This window comes from Epargyreus clarus, unplaced genomic scaffold (genome assembly GCF_041222505.1).
Source record: "Epargyreus clarus isolate Ecla_fem2 unplaced genomic scaffold, WU_Ecla_fem_2.2 ptg000012l, whole genome shotgun sequence".
Taxonomy (NCBI): Eukaryota; Metazoa; Arthropoda; class Insecta; order Lepidoptera; family Hesperiidae; genus Epargyreus; species Epargyreus clarus.
Genome location: NW_027332220.1, coordinates 8977035 through 8999063, shown reverse-complemented (window position 1 = coordinate 8999063; position 22029 = coordinate 8977035). Strand labels below are relative to the sequence as shown.

Sequence of the window (22029 nt, the reverse complement as noted above, 5' to 3'; positions counted from 1 at the left end):
TGCCAGGGGCTGCGGTTCGTCTCGGAAGGCACCTATGCCGTATCAGTTTCTGCTTAAAAACTGCTGTGTTAAACGCTGCTGTGCCTTGGTTTTTGGTTAAAGGGTTGCGTAGGCAGACATACTTATCCGAGACCTTTCAACTTAGCTCGCAAGGGTAGTCCGGTAGGACTCTGATTTTATCTTAATTACAGATGTCCATGGGCTGCAGTAGCCTCTAACCATCACACGAACTGTATGCATATTTGGTAATTCTACATTAAAAAATCATTTCGACGGCATATCTGTATAAGTTTTCGTAGGAGGTATTTCAATGAGTCCACATATATATGCATCTATATAAATTTTATTAACCTACATGACATTAAACTATGTGTAATCAACAAAACGCACTTATAAAATTAAATTAAAATATCTCTTGTTTTTCTTTATAATTTTGGTGATACCATAATATTTTAAATTCATTACTTTCCACATATTTATACATTACAGTCGTGGTTCATGTTATTGGTACATAATAATGTGCAATAAAATAACAAACAATTTTTTAATTCGAAATAAAGTCAATTTTAATACATTTAAAACATTTTAATCGTTAACAATAAAATTAAACATGTTTATTTCGGATCATTAAAATTAGTCATTTCATTAGGGTAGGAATGGATGAATCAGGATCCAGATTTCTAACCGCTGACAAGGCTGGTACTCCCCCTTTTATTAACAATATCAAGTAGTAAGTTTAACTCGTTCATATCCTAACTATAACAGACTATGTGTCTATAAAGTACTACAGTCAACAGAAACTTAAAACCTCACGTACCATTTGAAAGGCATAAAACTAATAGTGTAAAAGCAAAATTAATAAAACTATGAAATGTAACTTGTTCCCTGGACCTTAGAATACTTATTATATATCGTCACTATATACGTCATAATATAATTAAATATAGAAATTTATGAACAGTTCTTCATAATCGAATTAGCATTAAGTAGGTAGGATTCGCAGAGGTTTTTGTTTTTAAAGTCTTCCAGAATATCCGGACTAAGATATGTGTTGATGATGGCGGCGCAGCGCAGATCGTGCGCGGCGTGTGCGAGCGGCGCGCGCAGCTCGTGCGCGGCGACGGGCTGCAGCGAGTGCGGCTGCAGCGCGGCGGCGTGCGCGGCCAGCGGCTGCGGCGAGCGCGGCTGCAGCAGCACCAGCCTCGAGCGCAGCGCACGCGGCTTGACTTCATAACGCAACACTGCAGCGATGCGCCCATAGACAGCCTCGATCAGCTGACGCACGTATTGTGCCGAATGCGATACTCGCCCTAACAAAGCGCGCACGGTTATATTTATTTTTTCTTGCCATGAAGTAACACCGCGTAGCGCCAGTTCCAGATCTTCGTTGCCATTCTTAGTCATCAGATCGAATATGTGACGAACTATCGCATCTTGTAATGCTTCGTCTGTCTCTAACTCATTAAGGTGTTTTTTAATGTCTGTTTTCATTTCATCTGGATTACCGATGCAATATACCACTCCTGTAAGACCTGTTTAAAAACATAATAATTTGTAATGAAGTACATTATTACATAATTAAAAAAATATTTAAGTAAACATATTTTTTACCGTTGTCTTCCAGAATCGCAGCAATTTCTAAAGCTACTAATGCACCAGATTCATAGCCTAAGAGGTAGAAGGTGTTTTTCAGATTAGCTTTTCTCAAAAGTATCTGTGGAGCGATGAAAATAAAGTAAATGATGATATAAAGTACTTATATACTAATATGAAATTAATTACATAGTGTAAAGGTATATGCTTATTGTAGCTCATAACTTGAAAAAATAAATTGTATGTTCTCAAACCGAGGTACCCGACGACGTTTAACGACGGCACCTATCCAGTATCCGATTGTGACCGAAATCTTACCTTTGTAGATTGGTTCACGCACCTAGTCATTTATTATTCTTCGATTTTAAGTTCACGTTTTACCTTCGCATATCTGTGAGCCATTTCCTGCACAGTCTCATGTGGCTGATCGAGGCCGGGTTGCAGCACTAGTGCGGGCAGCTTGAGCCGCTCGCACAGCGCGCGGAACCGCTCGCGATGTCCCTCCACGCCCGGCACAATACACAGGTGCGTATAGGACATGTCAATCTCGTCATCACGCTGAAAATACCTTGTTGATATTGAAACTACTAATTATTTTTATTTGAATTGTGCTTAAACGTGGGCACAAAAAATGAATAGCAGACTACTTACTTATTAATAATGAACTAATTAGATAGCTACATGATTTTTATATTCATAAAATTACAAAGGTAAAAAACCTTACCATCATGTCACTATTTATCAGTGTTGGCAAAAACAACATTTCAGTGGTAGCCTGAAGTTCATCGGTATCCACGTAGGAAAATAGTGTTTTTAACCCTTTTTCATTGTCATATTCTGCCAATGTTATTGTTTCGTCAATGTCCTTTATTCTGAAAGTACAAAATATAAATTAAAAGGTGGTAGAACCCTTTGTGGTTCGACTCCGGCGGCACCACCGCCACACCTATTTCTACCTAATAACAGCAGTGTTAGGCGCTGCTGTGTTCCGGTTTGAAGGGTGTGGTAAGGGAGACAGACTTTTCCGAGGAGTTCCAGCTTAGTCCTCAGGGGTAGCAGCGCATCTGTGACTGACCTCGGATAGGAATATCTAATCCTATCTGAGGTTGATTACAGATGTCCATGGGCGGCAGTAGCCACTTACCATCAGGTGGACTGCATGCTCGTCTGCTACTCCTATAATATAAAAAAAAAAAAATATTTAGCGATATCCAGTTAATGCTTACATTTATTAGCAGTAATAATATGATGTACCTTTGTATAGTTAATGTTTGAATTTCTTCCATTGTTAAGTATATATTGTAGGTATCGCGCAAAAATACCCACACGTCATTACACTTTGTTGAGTTCATGCCCAAATCATATAATGTAGTTGTAGCTTCAGTATCTTGTGTCAGAGTGACTTCTGAAAAAAACATGTAAAATAGAGTAAGTATTTATATAGAGTTAGTGCAAGCACCATCAATAATTAATCATCTCATTAATAGTAGTCTAATTATGTAGGTGAGCCAGGTGGCAAAAAATACTAAGAAAAAAGATGACAAAAACGATCGGAAAAACTGTAATTTATGAGGTTTTTGTCGACCCTGAAAAACCGCTCGGGTGGTGCTACCCCAATTATCCTCCACACTACGCCACATAAGATAGTTAGATCTAGCTAACGGTACCTGCTACGGCAGCAATTTGCTGTAGCAGCGAGCTATGCGCGGCGGGCGCGGCGTGCGCCACCAGCGCGGGCAGCGCGGCGGTCAGCGCGCGCTCCGCCGCCTCCGCCGCCTCTCGCACCGACACACGCCCGTCACCCACTTCACAAACCCTACCGTCGATCTGAAAATAATTATTATAGAATTTCGTTCTGTTTTTCTTTGTGATAAACTTATTTTTGAATTAGAACTATTAGACAGAAGCTTATTTTTCCATTAAATTAGAATAATTTTTCGATGTATAGGAGTTATGACCATGTCATATCATTCCGTAGCTACCATGGCTGACTGCTTTTCGTTAGGTATCTGTTTGTTATCTAAGTGTAATTTAAAAAAATAGAATTATGTTTACTTCTAATAATTCGGGAAGTTTTATCATAGTTCCTGCAAAGTTGCTCAGTGATCTTCTCATGCATGTTTCTTCACCGGTGGAACTCACTGTATTTATAACAGCAAAGTATCTAAAAATAAAGTTTTGTCAATATAGAAATACAACGTGGAATTTATATTCAGTTGTATAAAAAACATACAGATATCAAAATAAGTATATAATTTTATAACTTACTTCATTTTTGGGTGTAGGGTTCTTGCCAATATATCCATTTTTTCTATAAAAGTCGCTGGCTCAAGACTAGATGTATGTATTTTTGTTATAATAATATAGATGCCCTCCACAGGCCTAAGTGAACTTTCAGTAAATAATTTAAGAACATTTTTGGAGTCGTTAAATGTTTCACATGAGACTTGAACTCCAATACTCTGCCATTGCCTAATATAATGATAGATAATTTATAACATTAATATTTTCTCAATTTATATAATACGTTAGCTACTATTGATTTATTGATTTTATTAGAATCTAGCTGTTCCCCGCGGTTTCACTCGCGTTAAAAAGCAATAACGCTGGTGAAACTGCGGAGCACAGCTAGTTTGAAAGTATAAGTAATCTAAGTTACTGCTTATTACATCAGCTGCCTGTCAATAAAAGACCCGTCAAAATCGGTCCAGCCATTTCAGAGATTAGCCAGAACAAACAGACAGGCAGACAGACAAAAATTGTAAAAAATGTTATTTTGGTGTATGTACCGTATGTATAATCATATGCATGTAGTAAAAAGACACTCCAATTTATATGCATAGATAGATATATAACATAAAACTAACCTTATTTTTAGAACCAAATCTTTCGGTGACAAAGGTTCATGTATCAATAAACGTATGTGACGAACACCGCGACTGATAAGTTTATCTGTTAGTTGTTTTCCAAAATGTTCATGATCAGTAATCAGTACATGATATTCATCACGAGAACATTGGAGTCTGAAAACGAACCAAATTTTAATGTAGTTTAAATGTTTGATATTGAAGTTATTTTTGATCTTGTTGTTAAAAAAAATAATGTTAAATATTAAAAAAAAAACAATTAGGAAACGGGGCCTAACATTGGTTGTACGCATAGACTGTGCGTGGGCTGCGTGCGCAGCAGCACGCGTCCGCGCTGCGCGGCGGCGGCCAGCAGGCGCAGCGCGCGCGGCGCGGCGAGCGGCGCGTACGTCACGCGCGACAGCGGCCGCACCCAGCCGCGAGACACGCCCTCGCACACCAGCCGCTGCAGCCTCTGCAAATATAACAAACAGAATTTAGTCCCAATGAATCATCACTACCATATTATCATCGAATCAAGTATATCCCTGCATCTTGTCAACTGATTTATAAACGCTGAGTAAATCTCAATTCGAATTGATTGTAGAACTCACCTTACAACACGGTACAGTACGTTCCAGACTTCCTTTAGTTTTGGAGATCCGTACCCTGCACTGGGACACATGAAAATTGCAACATAATAGCATATTAAATTATAAAAAAATATTACGTACCTTCATCGTAGCATGTCCTTTTTCATTTAGTATCGAGAATATGTTAACAGGAATATAGGATCTATTCTTAGTTAAATGATACATCCCAAAGTCAAATGTTTCTCTGTGTGGTATCTGGGCTACATCGATAATATATCCCATACTTGCTAAGCATTTTAAGGAAGCCTAAAAATAAAAAAAAAGTATTGAGTTTTTCGATAGATGTATTCACATACGGATAAACCCACTGACGTTCACATTTCCTTTTTAACCGACTTCAAAAAGGAGGTGGTTATCAATTCGGCCGGTATCTTTTTTTTTATGTATGTACACCAATTACTCCGCCGTTAGTGGACTAGACTAGCTGGAAGTTGGTCCCATTTAAATAAGGTTAGGATCCATCGATTGGTTCTGGAGAAAAAGAGGGGAACTCCTCCACCCATGTAAATATAACAGCCATAACTTCGCCGTTTATGAACCTATTTTAATGCCTTTAATTTCGTTTGTGGACAATTGCTACAAGTTGGTCCCATTTAAATATGATGAGGATCGGAGTGGGTTCTGGAGACAAAATATGTAACTCCTCAACCGATGGGTATAATTGAGTTTTGTTTGAAGATATTTGGTGTAGGTTCTAATGAAATTGCAAAACCAGTTTATCATTGACTATTTAAGGGTCTGATAATGTGGCTCGGAGTGAAAATATGTAACTCCTCAACCGATGGGAATAATTGAGTTGTGTTTGAAGATATTTGGTGTACGTTCTAATGAAATTACAAAGCCAGTTCATCATTTACTATTTAAGGGTCTGATAATGTGGCTTGGAGACAAAATATGTAACTCCTCAACCGATGGGAATAATTGAGTTGTGTTTGAAGATATTTGGTGTAGGTTCTAATGAAATTGCGAAGCCAGTTCATCATTGACTATTTGAGGGTCTGATAATGTAGCTTGGAGACAAAATATGTAACTCTTCAACCGATGGGAATAATTGAGTTGTGTTTGAAGATATTTGGTGTAGGTTCTAATTAAATTGCAAAGCCAGTTCATCATTGACTATTTAAGAGTCTGATAATGTGGCTCGGAGACAAAATATGTAACTCCTCAACCGATGGGAATAATTGAGTTGTGTTTGAAGATATTTGGTGTGGGTTCTAACGAAATTGCAAAGCCAGTTCATCATTGACTATTTAAGGGTCTGATAATGTGGCTCGGAGACAAAATATGTTACTCCTGAACCGATGGGAATAATTGAGTTGTGTTTGAAGATATTTGGTGTACGTTCTAATGAAATTACAAAGCCAGTTCATCATTTACTATTTAAGGGTCTGATAATGTGGCTTGGAGACAAAATATGTACCTCCTCAACCGATGGGAATAATTGAGTTGTGTTTGAAGATATTTGGTGTAGGTTCTAATGAAATTGCGAAGCCAGTTCATGATTTACTATTTGAGGGTCTGATAATGTAGCTTGGAGACAAAATATGTAACTCTTCAACCGATGGGAATAATTGAGTTGTGTTTGAAGATATTTGGTGTAGGTTCTAATTAAATTGCAAAGCCAGTTCATCATTGACTATTTAAGAGTCTGATAATGTGTCTCGGAGACAAAATATGTAACTCCTCAACCGATGGGAATAATTGAGTTGTGTTTGAAGATATTTGGTGTGGGTTCTAACGAAATTGCAAAACCAGTTCATCATTGACTATTTAGTTAGGTTAGGTTGGAACATATAAGACAATATAAAACTAAGCGAGCAGGGCGCGGCGACGCCCTGCGAGCGGGCGGTTCCAATCAATGTAAATTCAGACCTTACCTTAACTCATGATCACGTTTATACAATTTTATATTGTATTAATATAAATGTTTTTATGTCATCACTAAAAAGGGTGAAAAAAAATTTTTAACAAAAAATACAACCGACTTCTAATGTCACTACAAAGTAAAAAATAATTTAAATAAATGTTGGTTTAGTACATATTTCTGAAGTCGGCGCTCATATTAGACACGCTGTTTACATCGTTATCCAACGAAATATATTGAGCGCCGACTTCAGAAATACGTACTAAACCAACATTTATTTAAATTATTTTTTACTTTGTAGTGACATTAGAAGTCGGATGTATTTTTTGTTAAAAATTTCTTTTCATAATAAAAAATGTATTTCGATTTAAAATTTATTTACAAGTATTAGAAAAGTGTATTTTTTTCTTCGATTTCGTATAAAAGCTTACGTTTTTAAGTTCTCCATTCACACAGCATATTATAATTTCTACACCTTTCGACTGTGTAGCGTTTAGTACCATATCACAGAATGTTATGTCCCGTGAGTTGCCTATATTCTCCGCTGAAATTAATTTGTAATTTCATGAATTACACACGAATGCTTTCATTTTATTTTTTATTGCAATTATGTAATTTTGTACCTTTTAGTCCAGGAAATAGTTTCAGCAAGAAACGCTTTTTGCGAACATCGCTGACGGTAGCAAAAACATTGCAATCGTTGGATAAAGCAATCGATATGACAGCCTGACCTAACGCACCCGCGCCTCCGTGCACCAACACATCCATGCCAGGGTATAAGCCACGATGGAAAGTCTGTGGAGTCACACGAGATTTTCTTATACTTATATTATTATCTCCATTGTAATTTACTTATTGACTTACTAGAAAATCAATACGTTGAACCAAGTAAATTTCAGTTGATAAAATGCACTACTTTGTTGCAAAACATGCAATATGTAACAACATAATGCATTCATATGTAAGAGCACATCATATTTGACTGCAAAGTTTTATTAAGTTGGTAAGTACTTCTTCAATTTAAGGCTTTAAATAAAATTGTTTTTGCTTTTTTGTACATGTGGTCGATATGAAAAATGATTTGTTTATTTGTTTTAATTAACATATTCATTTATAATGCTGAAACATTTCCAGTGTATTTATAGTATTAATCACAACAGTGGTTTTTAAGGAAGAGGGTTAAGGGAAATGCTCCAAAACAGTGGCTTAACATGGTTTCGTAACTTGTCCTTAAGAAGAGTCCCCTTTGAAAAATTAGTTTCCTATGAATTAGAATTTGAGTCTGGACTTCCTGAATCCCCTTCCCCTTGTATTCCCCCAAAGAGCACAGTATACTCACAAGGCAGTAGTACGCGAGGCAGTATGCGAGCGGCACGGTGGCGGCGTCCTGCAGCGTCCAGTGCGCCGGCACCGGCCACAGCATTTCTGGGTCAGCTTGCACGCGAGAACTTACAGCACCATTGTACACGAGACCCATCACACGTATCCCACTATAAATTAAAAATACCTCATTTAATTCATTTAGCAGGTAAAATATATAACAACAAATTATGAAAGTTAGGTAGAGTGAAGAAACAGAAAATAGTGGTATTATTATGATTTGCTAAGCTTAGTTTTAAGCCTGAATTTTATTTTTAAAAACTAGAGAAAGAATATTATAATTTACATTTGAAATCATTCAATTTCAAAATACGCCTTATTTACCTTTCAGTGATGCCGCTAAAATCCATTCCATATCCACTACAATCTGTTTTTTGAACACAGTTCTTGTCAATGGGAATTAACCCAATAGCTCTCTTTATATCCAGATTATTGAATCCAGCATAATGGACCTACACGACCAATGAAATTACTAGAATTAGAGTACGTCCTTCAATTTTAAAACATTTTTTTACTTTAATCAAGGATAGATACCTCTACTGTAACGCCAGTTTGTTGTTGTGGATTCGCCTGTACCCAGCGTAAAGAATCCATTTGACCAACGAGAGCACTTTGCAGAATTTTGTCATGATTCACATGACTGACATCTTGTAGAGGCACATAATATTCCCCACCCATCTCACTCTAAAACAAAATTTCACATGTCAAGGTATATAGAAAAATATTTTAAATTTGTATTAAATTCAAATGCTTCCTACTTACATTTTTCAAAACGTTGAATATTAAATCTACATTAATTAATGACTCTGCGTCTATTCCTTTGCTGTCTTCATCATTGGACATAACTAAGCGAACTATGCAACCAGGCTTTTGTTTGAATTGTCTTACGAGGTCCTTTAATCCCGGGACCGCTGGATATGATGTCAGAATCAGAAGTGTTTGTTGGGGAAGCAGAGACTCCCGCTTCTGAGAGACCAGAGCTAAGTCGGACTGTGAGACTACGGTAACGACACAAGAGTCACGAATAGTGTTAGTTGTGTTCGTCAGCCGCCACCGAGCCAGCTCCACATAAGCAGTGTCGAGACAGCGGTGTCCACACACAACACGGTATGAGGCTGGTGAACATGCAGTATTAAAGAAATTGTGGACATCCTCTTGTATATTTATCACAAATGTATTATTTTGTAGCGCTCGGTATAATGTTTGACCCATCTGCAATATATTGAAAATTAAACCTTTCTAAATTAATGTCTTTGAATATGAGTCGTATAAGTGAAAGTTTTGAAAAGATTTGTTAGCATCTTTATTTATAGTCTCTTTTAAATTTGAAACAATATAAAAAATATTTAAACTGAAACAAAGTACTGTTGCTAGGTATGCGCAATTCTGAAAACATTATTTGTATTTTGAAAATGGTATAGCACGATGTTTTATTACCTGGGGTCTCTCTCTCAACTCGGGATTCTTACTAACCTTCATTGTTACCTGATTATCCAGCTTAATCACTACAGATATCAAAATTTTTGAATATTCTTTAATATTAGATTTTATTAAATTATAAATACTTACGTCATTGTCGGTTGACAGATTAAAGCACAACACAAGGTCAACCTTTGATAAAATCTTGTCTGGCTCTTCCATTACATGTTTCTTTTGTAGACATTTAAAAGCTCTGATGATTCCAGGAACATCTTCTAGGATCCTCTTAATTTTAGTGAATTTAGATAACGTATTCTCATTATCATATATGCCTATTATATTAACTTTATTTTTGGCTATATTTTCAAGAACAATTTGCAAATAAACTTGTAAGATGGTTTCAAACTACAAATAATAAAAAAATATATTATTACATTATTAATCATCGAGTACATTGTCAATAATGATTTTATTACGCAAATTTAATTATGATTTATAATGTTTTAATATGTATACTTATAATTAGAAATCAAAATTATTTTACCGGGCCACATTTAAAATTGAAACGACCTATTATAAGCGAATGTTTTGATTTCTTTACTAATAAAACATAGCATGTGCTATTAATATAGCTGTAATTGAGTGAAATAAATCTCTTACATTATACTTATTACCAAAATGTTGTATAAATCTCAGGGCTCTTAGCTTTATTGAGTTTGCAGTAGACAACGGTATATCCCGAAATGTTATATTTTCCATTAGGACCCCTCCGCATCTGGAATAAAGAAAAGTACTTACATAGATATACGTAGGCATGTAGGTATATATCTTTTATGCATAATATGAGTATGCAATAAAAAATATGCAAGTTTGCCTCACCAAATTTAACGACATCGTGGTTTTTTATGATGCACGACATCGCAACGTGCTACGATGCGTCACCGTCTCAAGTAAACATATTACGCTAGGTATACCATAGAAGTAGACTGCACTAAGTATGCAAAGTAAACATACTATTATTAAAGCCCTTACCTGGTTCTATAATGAGTTTCCAAAACAGTCGCTGTCATTATGTTATGTTTATGTTTATCATGTTCTTTGGGGTCGATACAAAGTTTACTTATAAAATTTGGAATGGAATAGGATTCATGTGAATGTCTTAAAGTATTTAATTGGATCATTCCATCAATAAATGTCACCCAGTTGTCGCGCCACATTATACGAGCTTTGGTAAGACTGGAATTAACACTATGAATGCTTTGAAAACTATCCCTGAAACAGAAATAGGCAAGAACGTTGGGTCAAATATTGTTTTGTATTGAAAGTATAAAATTCCAAGTTCATATTATGTATGTAGCTTACTTATAACAAACGTCTCTTAAGAAGAAATTATTATATATTTCTTTTGAAGAGATTTCTAAATCATTTGTCTCAACTTCCTCATTTAATAAGTTATTAGAACTTTCTTGGTATATAAAACCAGAAGCTACTTTCGAATTGACATCATCCAAAACCTGTAACAATTTATTTTAGAATTACAAAAGGATTTTTTTTGACGTAAATAAAAGGTTTATTAAATGTAAATTTAATTCTGACAAAATTATTACAAATGAAGTTGGGTGTACTTACCCATGTTTGAAAAATATTAGGCTAAAGTGTGTTCGTACATGAACGATTCGACAGTAGTCTCTGAAATATGTATCATTCCAACTTTTTTCATCAAAAATTATTTTAGGGCAAAAGCAAAAATATACAGTTTTAAAATAAAAATAAAAAGTACCAGTGTAGTTATACCTCGAAGCGTCCTGTGGCGCGGTGCAGCGCGACGGCGAGGCGCAGCTGGCGGCGGTCGTGCAGCGCGGGCTGCGCGTGCAGCGCCACGTCGCGCAGCCGCACGGCCAGCCGCCGCCGCGCCGCGCCCACGCACATCGCCAGCGTGTCCCACACCGCCACCAGGACCGCAGAGAATGGGTATAACACTTTTCCTGTGTAGATAATACATGCATAAATTCATTTGAAAGACGATAGAAACGTTATAGTTTGAGTTACCACCGCCAAGACAATTTCTAGCGTGAACTCTACATTTCGGTTTAAAAATGTGGATGCCGCGTGACGGACAATGGAAGCGACTATATTAGTTCTATGGAATGACAACAGGACAATTGACTTCAAGTAGAGCCCATATTCTTTATAGAATTGGTTACAGTTGTCCATGGGTATTGGACATGGACAACATATTACAGATGGTATGCTTATTTACTTCTATATAACAAAAAATACATAACGTACTATGTGAAGATAGGAAACAATTTATGTTTAAAATCTGGAAACTATTGAAACATTGCATACAAAGGACTTAAAAAATATTCTAAAGTTTCAGACTTGACATACCTCTTATCACATGGCCTAATAAATAAGCGTGTTCATCATCGTGTAGAGATATTACATATTTTGCAGCCGCTGCAGTTTTGCGAAGCGCTGATGCATATAGTGGCAAATCCCTATAATATATTATTTAGGTTAAAACAAATGAAAAAAAGTTTATACATTTCGATAGTAAAAAGAAATTTATATTTATAATCTCATTATAAAACTCACCATATTTCATTATGCGCCCATTCAACTAGATGTGACAGCATTGGTGTTCCCGTAGATACAGGGAAATCAATTTTTGGATATAGGGTTTGAACTTTTGGATTAAAACCTTCCATATATAATCTGAAAAATGTTTATATTATGGAGATTGGACGTAACAAAGGAATACACAGTCTGCTACACCCTGTTAACATCAGATAAGGTTATATGAAAGTTAAGTTGTAACACCGCCTACAAGTATATCTCCCTTACCCGTGTACCTCCCTTCAAACCAAAACAACAGCGTTTAACTCTGCTATTATAAGGTAGAAATAAGTGACGCGGTGGAGCTTCCGAAGTTGAACCACAAACGGTACTACTTTTTAATGTGTTATAATTACTGTTAGATTAATAATAAAAGTACTAACTTTCCAATGGCCTCCAAGAGAAAGACGGAATTGTCGGGATGCCCTCTCCTAGTGAGCGGTATATTCTTGCAAGTAGCCGGCAGCGAGCGGTTGAGGATGGCCTGCAACAGCCCGTGAGGAGCCACCTCTACCAGAATCGCGTTAGAGGGGATGAAGGCGCAGGTTTCTTCAAATAACACTGGATTCTATGAATACAAAGAATACAAATAAATTATATTTTAACGCAATTACATAATGCAATAAGTTTGGGAGGTTATAGAAACAGTATACTTCTTCGGCGGGCTCCACTACCACAAGGGTTCATATGCTGGATGAGGTACCATGGCTACGAGGCAACCATTGCAGTCCTCAGGATTGACTACACATTTGTGAACGGCTTCCCTATTACCGTTTCCCTTAGATGTGTTTGCTAACGTCCTATGCCGCGGCGTGACGTAGGGAATACGGGTCTAATGTGTTTTCTACTTCCATCTTAGTCGTATCAAGTTTTAACAATGAAGTACCGTAGTGAAAACATTACGGAAAAAATACTAACCAGAAGATTATTCGTGTGATATTCGGCCGAAGAGTACTTAGCACTTTCCCGTTTCCATTCATACATAGGGACGGACGTCGACAGCCAACGTTGGCTGCGGACCTTCGGAGTTTTAATCACTTGTCCCAAATATTCTAACAGCTTGGGCCCTTCGAACATAATAAAAAATACGTAAATATAGAAAAACGAATGATATGTGTAAAAATATTAAATAACACGACTTCATTTTTATTTTTTGATACAGATCAAAGACATTCATATAGTGCTATTGTCCGGACGTAGAGAGAGAAAGTATCATCCACAAGTTATGGCCAACGGTAGAAAGTCTACCTAAATTAAAGTTTTTGTATGAAAATCGTGACTGTGTTTACCCTATATTTTATCTCTTTGATAAAGATTCACAAAAACATTGATTTTAAATTAATGAAAATGTGTGGACGATTTGGAAGTGATACAATCTGATTTATTACCTGCATCAGCAATATATCGTGAATGGTAGGCAATATTAGAGCACATTACTTCCTTCGCAAAAATATCTTTTGATTCTAATTCCTTTACAAATTTGTGGACTGCATCTATGGGTCCAGATATCGTGCAGGAGTCAGGACTATTGTGGCAAGCCACTTCGATCTCTGGAGGACACATCGTAATGATCTATGACAGAAAAAAAAGGAATGAAACACAAGAAAACAATGTTAATCTCTTTGATATAACAAGTGATTAATTTAAAAAATCAAAAACCCGACTGCACCAAAGAGGCTGAAGTAGAATTTCCAAAAGCAGTGAAATACGTATTTCATTATTTTTATCCAGAAAGCCAATACAAAGTTTCATAGTAGGTGTCTGCTTCAAAAACAAAAGATGTTCAAACGATATTATCCTATTTTATTTAACCTAGTGCTCATTTACGCTATATAAAGAACCTATGTGTAAAATTCCAGCACGCTTAAGTACAGCGGTTTTCATTTGCGTTGATCTCTGGCTCAGCAACTCACTCATTTAGTCAGACAGTCATCTCGATGTGTATATATGTACTAGCTGACCCGGCAAACGTTGTGTTGCCATATAAATAAAAAAATGTTAAGGGCGAACAACCCTTATCACTTAGGGGTAAAAAAATAGATAGTGGCCGATTCTCAGACCTACTGATTATGTATATAAAATTTGGTGAAAATCGGTGAAGCCGTTTCGGAGGAGTACGGTAACTAACACGAGAATTTTATATATAAGATATATTATATAATGTATGAGTAATCTACTCTTAATTTTCTTTATTTCCTCGACACCCTACTCGATAGGTTTGGTTATTTTTTTTTAAAACGTGTTACTATTTCGCGAGAATAATTCACCATTTACGGTCTATAAAATATATAACTTCAGTAATTCAAAGTTTCGGTCATTATTTTACCTCGTTAGAGGTAGAATTTCATTATTTTTATCCAACAATCCTGATACAAAATTTCATAGTGTTTGCTTCAAAATTGACGGTTGTTCAAATTAACTTTTAACCCTTATTTAACCCTCTACGGGGTTGATTTTTCGGAAGGAGATAAATAAGTGCGTCCTTGTTCCTATCCAGAAAGCCAAATACAAAATTTTATAGCAGTTGCTTCAAAATTAAAGAATTTCAAAAAAACAGTTTTTCCCTATTTTACCCTCTTAAGGGTAGAATTTCCAAAAGGCCTTTCTTAGTACTTATTCACGCTATATAGAGAACCTATGTGCAAAATTTCAGAACTGTAAGGTCCTTAGTTTAGGCTGTACGTTGATTTCTGAAAAATGAAAAAGTCATTTAGTTAGTCAGTCAGTCAGTCACCTTGCTGTTTTATATATATACAAATATGTTTTTATAATCTCCGTTTAATTTCCTTTCATTTGATACCCTACTCGATAGGTTCGGTTAACTTTTTTTTTAAAATGAGTTACTATTTCGCGCCAGAAATCCGCCATTTTGATTTTTTTTTACTAACACCTATCTAAGGACACTCGGGTCATTGATACAAATATAATGACACCTTAACTGTTGAAATTCATCCAGCCGTTTGTAAGATCGGATCAAATAAAGAAAGACAAACATACAAGATACGCGCGAAAAACATAACCCTTCCTTGGCAGTCGGGTAAAAAATAATTTTATTTGAAACTTTTTTCTAAAGCACACTTTTTGGTATCCAATTCCGACAGCAGCCATGGAGCCACGGATGAAAGGCGTCTGCACGGAGACGAGTCCACGACTGTAAGCAGACAGGATCATCTCTTCTGCAGTGAAGCAACCGTCGGCGTATGCGCAACCAAGCTCCCCCACACTATGCCCTGGTAACATATTGGTTACAAAATCGGTTAATTTTGACCAGTCTTCTACTCAAGTAATATGCGTTATAAATAAATAAATAAATTTTTCATCCGAATGCTGTCAAATCGAAAAACGACTACCAAAAAAATTGTACTACCTACAACTACGACTATACGTTGTTTTAACTATTTTCCTGTTTTATCCGGAGTAGAAGACGTTATTATAATAAAATGAAAAAATGAAACTATAAATGGAAATATGAAAAAATATTTTACAGTAGAAATAAAAATAACAAAATTTCTTACCAATGATCTTATCAGGCACTAGTCCTATCTCACGAAGAATATCAGTCAGTCCTATTTGTATGGCAGCGATACCCACAAAGGAATGTAGAATATTGTCAAAAATAGTTTTATCAGGACTTGTTATAATGTGGACTATGTCTAGACCTTTTGGTTTTAACACACGATGACACCTGGAACATAAAATATACGTACAAATGTATATCATATAAATGACACTCCATAACGAGGTTCGAATTCAACCCTATGAGCGTAATAGAAATAAATTATACTTGCTTAAACTATAAAGGAAAACACGGCAAGAAACCTGCACGTTTGAGTGCTTTTAAAAATGTTTTCAAGAGTGTGTTAAGTGTACTTACCAATATCAGTCAGCCAGCCTAGCCAGAGCGGTGGACAATGGTCTAAACGCTTGAAGAGAAAGGAGTTGTGAGCCCAGCAGTGGGACAGTAATGGCTTGACAACAACTACAACATATTTCTATGTTTTTGTAGTATTGGAATGATTTACCTTTCGATAGCAGCAGCAAATATGGGTATGCTCATGAGTGCGGCCCCCATGCCGGCCCACTGCGACCCCATGCCGCTGTACACGAACCAGAGAGGACGCTTCACATAATCGAAGTAGACTACTTTCTCACTTAAGCTAACAGTTTCATTAGCTTTATTTTTATCTAGAAAAACGTTATAAATCATTTTTACTTTCATTCGTCCAATTAAATGAATTTAGAATATTATTAAGTGAATTTAGAATATTAGCTGATTCTTACCTAAAATAATGTATCCTCTTCCTAAATTTCCAGATATTCTTGAAATATGAATATTATTTAACAACGCTAACTCTTCAGGATCTATCGGGTGAGTTTTTAAATAATTAAAGACTTTTTGTACTGCCGTCTCTTGTCGTCCGGATACCAAAACTATATGCGGAATGTTAGATTTGTAACGAGACAGATCCTGAAAAAATACGTATAATACAATGATACAATTGATACTATTATTGATTAAATATTTTACTCTTTAAAATTTTACAACTTTATATCACAGTTTTCTAACGCACCTTGTTATAGACGTTTCATGGTAGAAATTATAATATAAGGAAAAAGCGTTGTGCCCCCTCCTTGCTGCTTTCTCTCTCTTTGTATATCTCTTTCTACTATATATATCTGTGTGTAACACTAACAAACTAATATGTAAATTCAAACAGACATCATGTTACACGCGTTGTTGATATTTGGAGGTGTAGCTCGCCTCAATGTCTTGCCATTTCAACAAGTGGCATATATTATCATCGTATATATGCAATAAGTCGCCCACGGCGGCTTTAATATAGTCAGTTATTAAATAATCTCAGTATGTTAAATATACCTTGGGTTTGTATCGCCCGTGCAGCAACACGTGGGCGTTGGTGCCCGTGACGGAGAGTCCGTTGACGGCGGTGTACTCGCGGCCGAAGCGCGTGTGGTCGCGCACCACGCGCATGCGGCCGTCGCGCAGCGCCGCCACGTCGCGCCGCGGCGACTCGCAGTGCAGGTTGGCGGCCAGCTCGCCCGTGTGGTAGCCCAGTAGCACCTACCGTAATACACAGCAGCGCGTTAAAGGTGGCAAAACGGGTCGATGAAGACGCACCGTTACACCGCTTTCTCCTTACAACAGCAGTATTGCTATAGTATTTAAAGGTGGTAGAACTTTGTGGTTTGACTCCGGCGACACCACCGTCACACCTATTTCTGCCTAATAATAGCAGTGTTAGGCGCTGCTGTGTTCCGTTTTGAAGGGTGTGGTAAGGGAGACATACTTTTTGGAGGCGTTCCAGCTTAGTCCTCAGAGGTAGCGGCGCATCTGTGGCCGATCGCAGGTAGGAATATCTAATCCTATCTTGGGTTGATTACATATGTCCATGGGCGGCAGTAGCCACTAACCATCAGGTGGACTGCATGCTCCTCTGCTACTCTTATATTATAAAAAAAAAAAAACACTGTATTCTCTACGAGTACTTATATGCTGTACTCTGCTTTGTAGAGTGTAATAAGAGAAACCCGTCCGAATGTGGTCTTCAGGCGTATTTACTACCCACCTGTATTTTACCTCTAATGTTTTTTAATTTTACTCCTATTAAACCTAGAGATTAGGTTAGGTTAGCTAGGTTATGTCAGATTAGGTTGTTTCCTCTTGTTAGCTACGAGTATTTTGATTATGTAATAAGTAGGGATAATCATAAATGTTCAAATATGCTACTTATGTTATTAAATGATACCTATAGGCTTTTTACTCGTTTTTACTGGTTTATTTTTTCATTCTAATAAGTGTAAAGTGAGCTGTACTTTTGTAAAAAAAAACTTTTAGCCTTTTTATTATAATTTACCTTAGTTATTGCAGTTATACCAGATGCAGCGCCTCCGTATCCAAGGTTTGACATTACGCTGCCAACCAATAACGGATCGCTTCGACCATTACAAAAAACGTTTTCTAAAGCCATTAATTCTGATTTATCTGCTTCAGGAACCGCTATAAAGTAATATTATTTTAATCATAAATAACTGTTAGATATAAGTGTACTACTTAATGGTGGTATCATAAAGTTCATGACTTTGATATCTACCAAAGGTAACATTCTACAAAAACTATATTGCCTACAAGATTACTTTAAATTAAATAAATCAACATTTATTTTGTGAAATCACCAAAATTCTAAATGTCTCTGTGATTCTACGAGTGTTTCGATGGCGACCTTGTCCTGCTTACTTTCTTGAGTAATATTACTATATGTAAGAGTGTAAATTTAATTATGGTTGTGTACAATTAAATTGATATAATTACCCGAACCGTACGCTTCTACATATTCAACCGCATTTACTGGTACCTTAGCTTCTTTGTAAAATCCTTTTAGAAAATCTGAATAGATGTTTAGATTACGACAGAAACTATATCGGATACCCGCTTCATCTTCTAATATTGACTGAGCTGTAAACTCCGTTTTCACATGTACTATTTCTGCGTAGACTCTAGAAATTAATTACAACATTAGGATTTTTTTTTAAGTCATTATTAAATTTTAAAAAGTTAAAACCTTTTGGTGAAATACAGAGTATATCTCACCTAAGAGCATTTTTTGCTTTTTGTAAGAATAAAACGTTAATTGCTTCAGATTTCGCGAAGCCCTCGGCGTTCTCGTCAAACGATTTTATTTTACCTTCCTTGCTTAGCTTCATGATCCTGATGAATAAAAGTATCACAATAATAAATCAATTTACAATTATTTTACTTGGAGTTGTACGTAATTTTTGGAGTTTTGATGAAAACATTATTCCTTATGACTAAAAATCGATAGATCTCTTTTATATTACAGGGAGGTATTAAGCCTACTTTGTAGCAAGGCATTTGCATATTCTAAAGTCTCTACATTGCGTTTTGGAGTAATTCCACGATAGCTCATGTTGACCAATTATGTCACTGAGCTAATTTACATGATAATTCTCAATAATTGACAACGCAAGTTCTAAAATGGGGCTTGCATCGATTACAAAACACAGTAAATTAAGAAGCAAATCATTAAACCATACAATACGTTTATCACATATAATCCCTGGAAAATTAATCGACTGTGGGGACGATATTCGAATTGTTTGAGATATACTTCGGCTACCTACGATTTAAAGGAACATTTGTAAATAAGGGACAGGTACAATAAAATATCCATATATGGAACCCTTACCTTCCATAATGTACTGAAGAATGAGGATGCAAGCAAAGATCCGTGCCGCCTACAATAGCCGCGTCACATTCACCCGACACTATAGCATTGTGGGCCAGCTCCACCGCGGTCAGAGAACTGTTGCAGCCCTGGTCTATGGACATCGAGGGGCCCTTCACATCTAACCAGTACGAGATACGGTTCGCAAACATCGTCTTGCTGCACCTATTATTTAAACATAGCTTTTATGTATTTCCACATAAAGCGTTTATAATGTACTGAATGTTTTATATGTTGTATAATACAAGTAGTATGCGATATTATATTTTAGTATTAGTGCCCTATTCTGTAACATGTGTTTGCGACCCTTGGCCAGCACGGTAGACTTACTCGTACACATCTCTCACCTAAGAGGAGACCCGTGCCCAGCACTGAGACAGTAGGGGGTAAATTATAGCACAATGTGCTAAAGAATTTGACATGGCAGAATTGACGGATATTAACAAATGCGGCGTTAAATTTAATTTAATTTAGTCGTGGTTATTGGGAAGTTATATTATAGATTTCCTCTTCTTTCCGGATATCTTTTTTTGAAATTACTTAACTCGTAATAATTTTTGATTTATTAACGAAAAAATATATACTTAAAATTTGCAAAATGCATTATTTATGTGCTGAAAATCCTTGAAATACATTTTTCTTTACGGCATTCTGAATCGAATAATGTATAATAATATGAGATTTTTATAGCTTTATCTCTATTTTTCAAACATGCGACAAGCTTTAAAAATCCACTTATTTGAAGAATAAGAGACTCTTACCCCGCCATACCAAAACCATTTACTGAGCTTAGAACATAGAATGCAACTTTCTCCGTTTCCGAAAAACATGTTCCTATGTACACTCCAATTTTTTTCCCGCACAGATGCTCTGGACTTATACCTGTAAATGAAGCGAATATTTTTGGATATATTTATATATAATATGTGATGATTTTCTGTATAGTAGGTGCCACGGACACACAAAAAATACAAAACTAATTGTGTATTTGTCTTTGTGTACATCCCACAGGACTGTATTTGTTTTGTTTAGATATAGGTCTGTGGTACACCCCGACCCATAACAGAAATCTAAATTCATAATTAAAATGTCTGACTAACCGGGGATCGAACCCGGAATTTATTACTACATACAAAACATGTTATATCAGTGCTATATACCTGCATCATAGATGGCCTGGTAAGCTTGTTCCAGAATCTTCCGTCCCATGGCGTCCATGCTGTTCGCAAGGCGGTAGTGGACCTTAAAAAACTGCGCATCAAAGAGCTGCAGGTCCGGTATCTTGCCCGTGGGGTGCACGACCTCAGGGTGGTTATACGTCCACCGAGGATTATCAGAATTCACTGGGTTAACCTGATAAATAATTTAGTGTAACATGTGATACAAAACAAAACAACCATTTAGGCTGTATTAAAATGGAACTGGCGTCGAACATGAAGTCCATCCGATTGTAAGTGGTCAGTTGGTCACTGCCATCCATGTACATTTGTAACCAACCATACAGAACCGAGGTTATACCTGTCACCTGTAGAACAGTGTTGCCACTTTTGACCAAACCGCTTGTACTCCAGTTGTTGTGTTTGGTCATAGTAGATAGCCAAGTACAGATTCATTCCTGTTGAAACATAGAGAGTAAGTAATTAATATATGACTGAACTAACCTTGTTATACAGGATATCAGCCAGATCCTTGACATGGGCGGAGTTGGGGTACAGCCCCGACATGCCGGAGATGACCACGCGCTCGCCAGCGTCCACTCCCGCTCCTGCTGCCGCACCCGCTTCCATAGGCTGCCCGCGTTGTGATGGCGTCATTGCAAACCTGCAACCTGCTTGTTAGCCATTTTAACACAACAAATTATTTATGAAGTACTTTTACGCATATATAGCTAAATGCATACATGGTTCTGCTTTTACAATTACAAATTATAGCATATGTGGAATATCTTCACGACCGTTGTTTAAAACTGTGCATTATTAATGAAAAATGAGTTGTTTGCTATTTTGCTTAAATATCTCTTACCTCCCATTTCATGAGATATTTTTTCTAATAACTGACCTACATAAACATAAACATAAGCAACTTAAAATTGTAGCAAGTTTATTTTTCCAAGCGTGATGCATAGCGAAAGTTTACACACTTTAAATATTGTATTTAAAGTATGAAAATATAGTGTACGTCTATTAATACTCACTTTAATTATAATGATATTGCTTTTTTTAATTTTAAATTAAAAAATCACCAATAGCAGTAGTTCATTTGCAAAGTCGCTCGTCGAGGCTATGACACTTATATACTAGGTGTTCTTATATAACCACATGAGAATAATTCGTCGAGTTCTACGTGACATCGATAAATATTTATTTAAGGGTTTAATAAAATACTTTAAC

At 36.4% G+C, this 22029-nt stretch overlaps 1 protein-coding gene across 1 annotated transcript; it reads right to left on the bottom strand.

Annotated features, from left to right (window-relative positions):
* Positions 1–626: 626 nt before the first annotated feature.
* On the bottom strand, positions 627–21387 carry LOC140746492 (fatty acid synthase-like). Its single transcript, XM_073078645.1, has 39 exons — positions 21301–21387; positions 20800–20992; positions 20401–20521; positions 19601–19804; positions 18985–19101; positions 18706–18890; positions 18251–18393; positions 17254–17457; positions 16656–16842; positions 16397–16559; positions 15890–16059; positions 15453–15604; positions 13763–13946; positions 13293–13441; positions 12758–12942; positions 12354–12473; positions 12147–12256; positions 11550–11740; positions 11118–11269; positions 10788–11027; positions 10416–10530; positions 9906–10160; positions 9099–9548; positions 8871–9020; positions 8661–8788; positions 8296–8446; positions 7580–7751; positions 7388–7500; positions 5174–5338; positions 4739–4914; positions 4461–4616; positions 3862–4065; positions 3649–3757; positions 3261–3420; positions 2848–2998; positions 2318–2465; positions 1975–2151; positions 1612–1714; positions 627–1532 (listed from the first exon to the last, which is right to left on the bottom strand). Exons 1-39 carry the CDS (start codon positions 21361–21363, stop codon positions 952–954), a joined length of 6897 nt encoding a protein of 2298 aa, XP_072934746.1. The 5' UTR covers positions 21364–21387; the 3' UTR covers positions 627–951.
* Positions 21388–22029: the final 642 nt, after the last annotated feature.

What these genes read in the sequence shown, in the direction of transcription:
- LOC140746492 (XM_073078645.1), bottom strand. Translation starts at nt 21,363, where the DNA reads ATGTCGGGGCTGTACCCCAACTCCGCCCATGTCAAGGATCTGGCTGAT. An exon ending in CTCTTGGAGGCCATTGGAAA is followed by an intron (nt 12,474 to 12,757) that starts GTTAGTACTTTT and finishes AACATTTTTCAG; the next exon opens with ATTATATATGGAAGGTTTTA. An exon ending in TGGGCGCATAATGAAATATG is followed by an intron (nt 12,257 to 12,353) that starts GTGAGTTTTATA and finishes AATATATTATAG; the next exon opens with GGATTTGCCACTATATGCAT.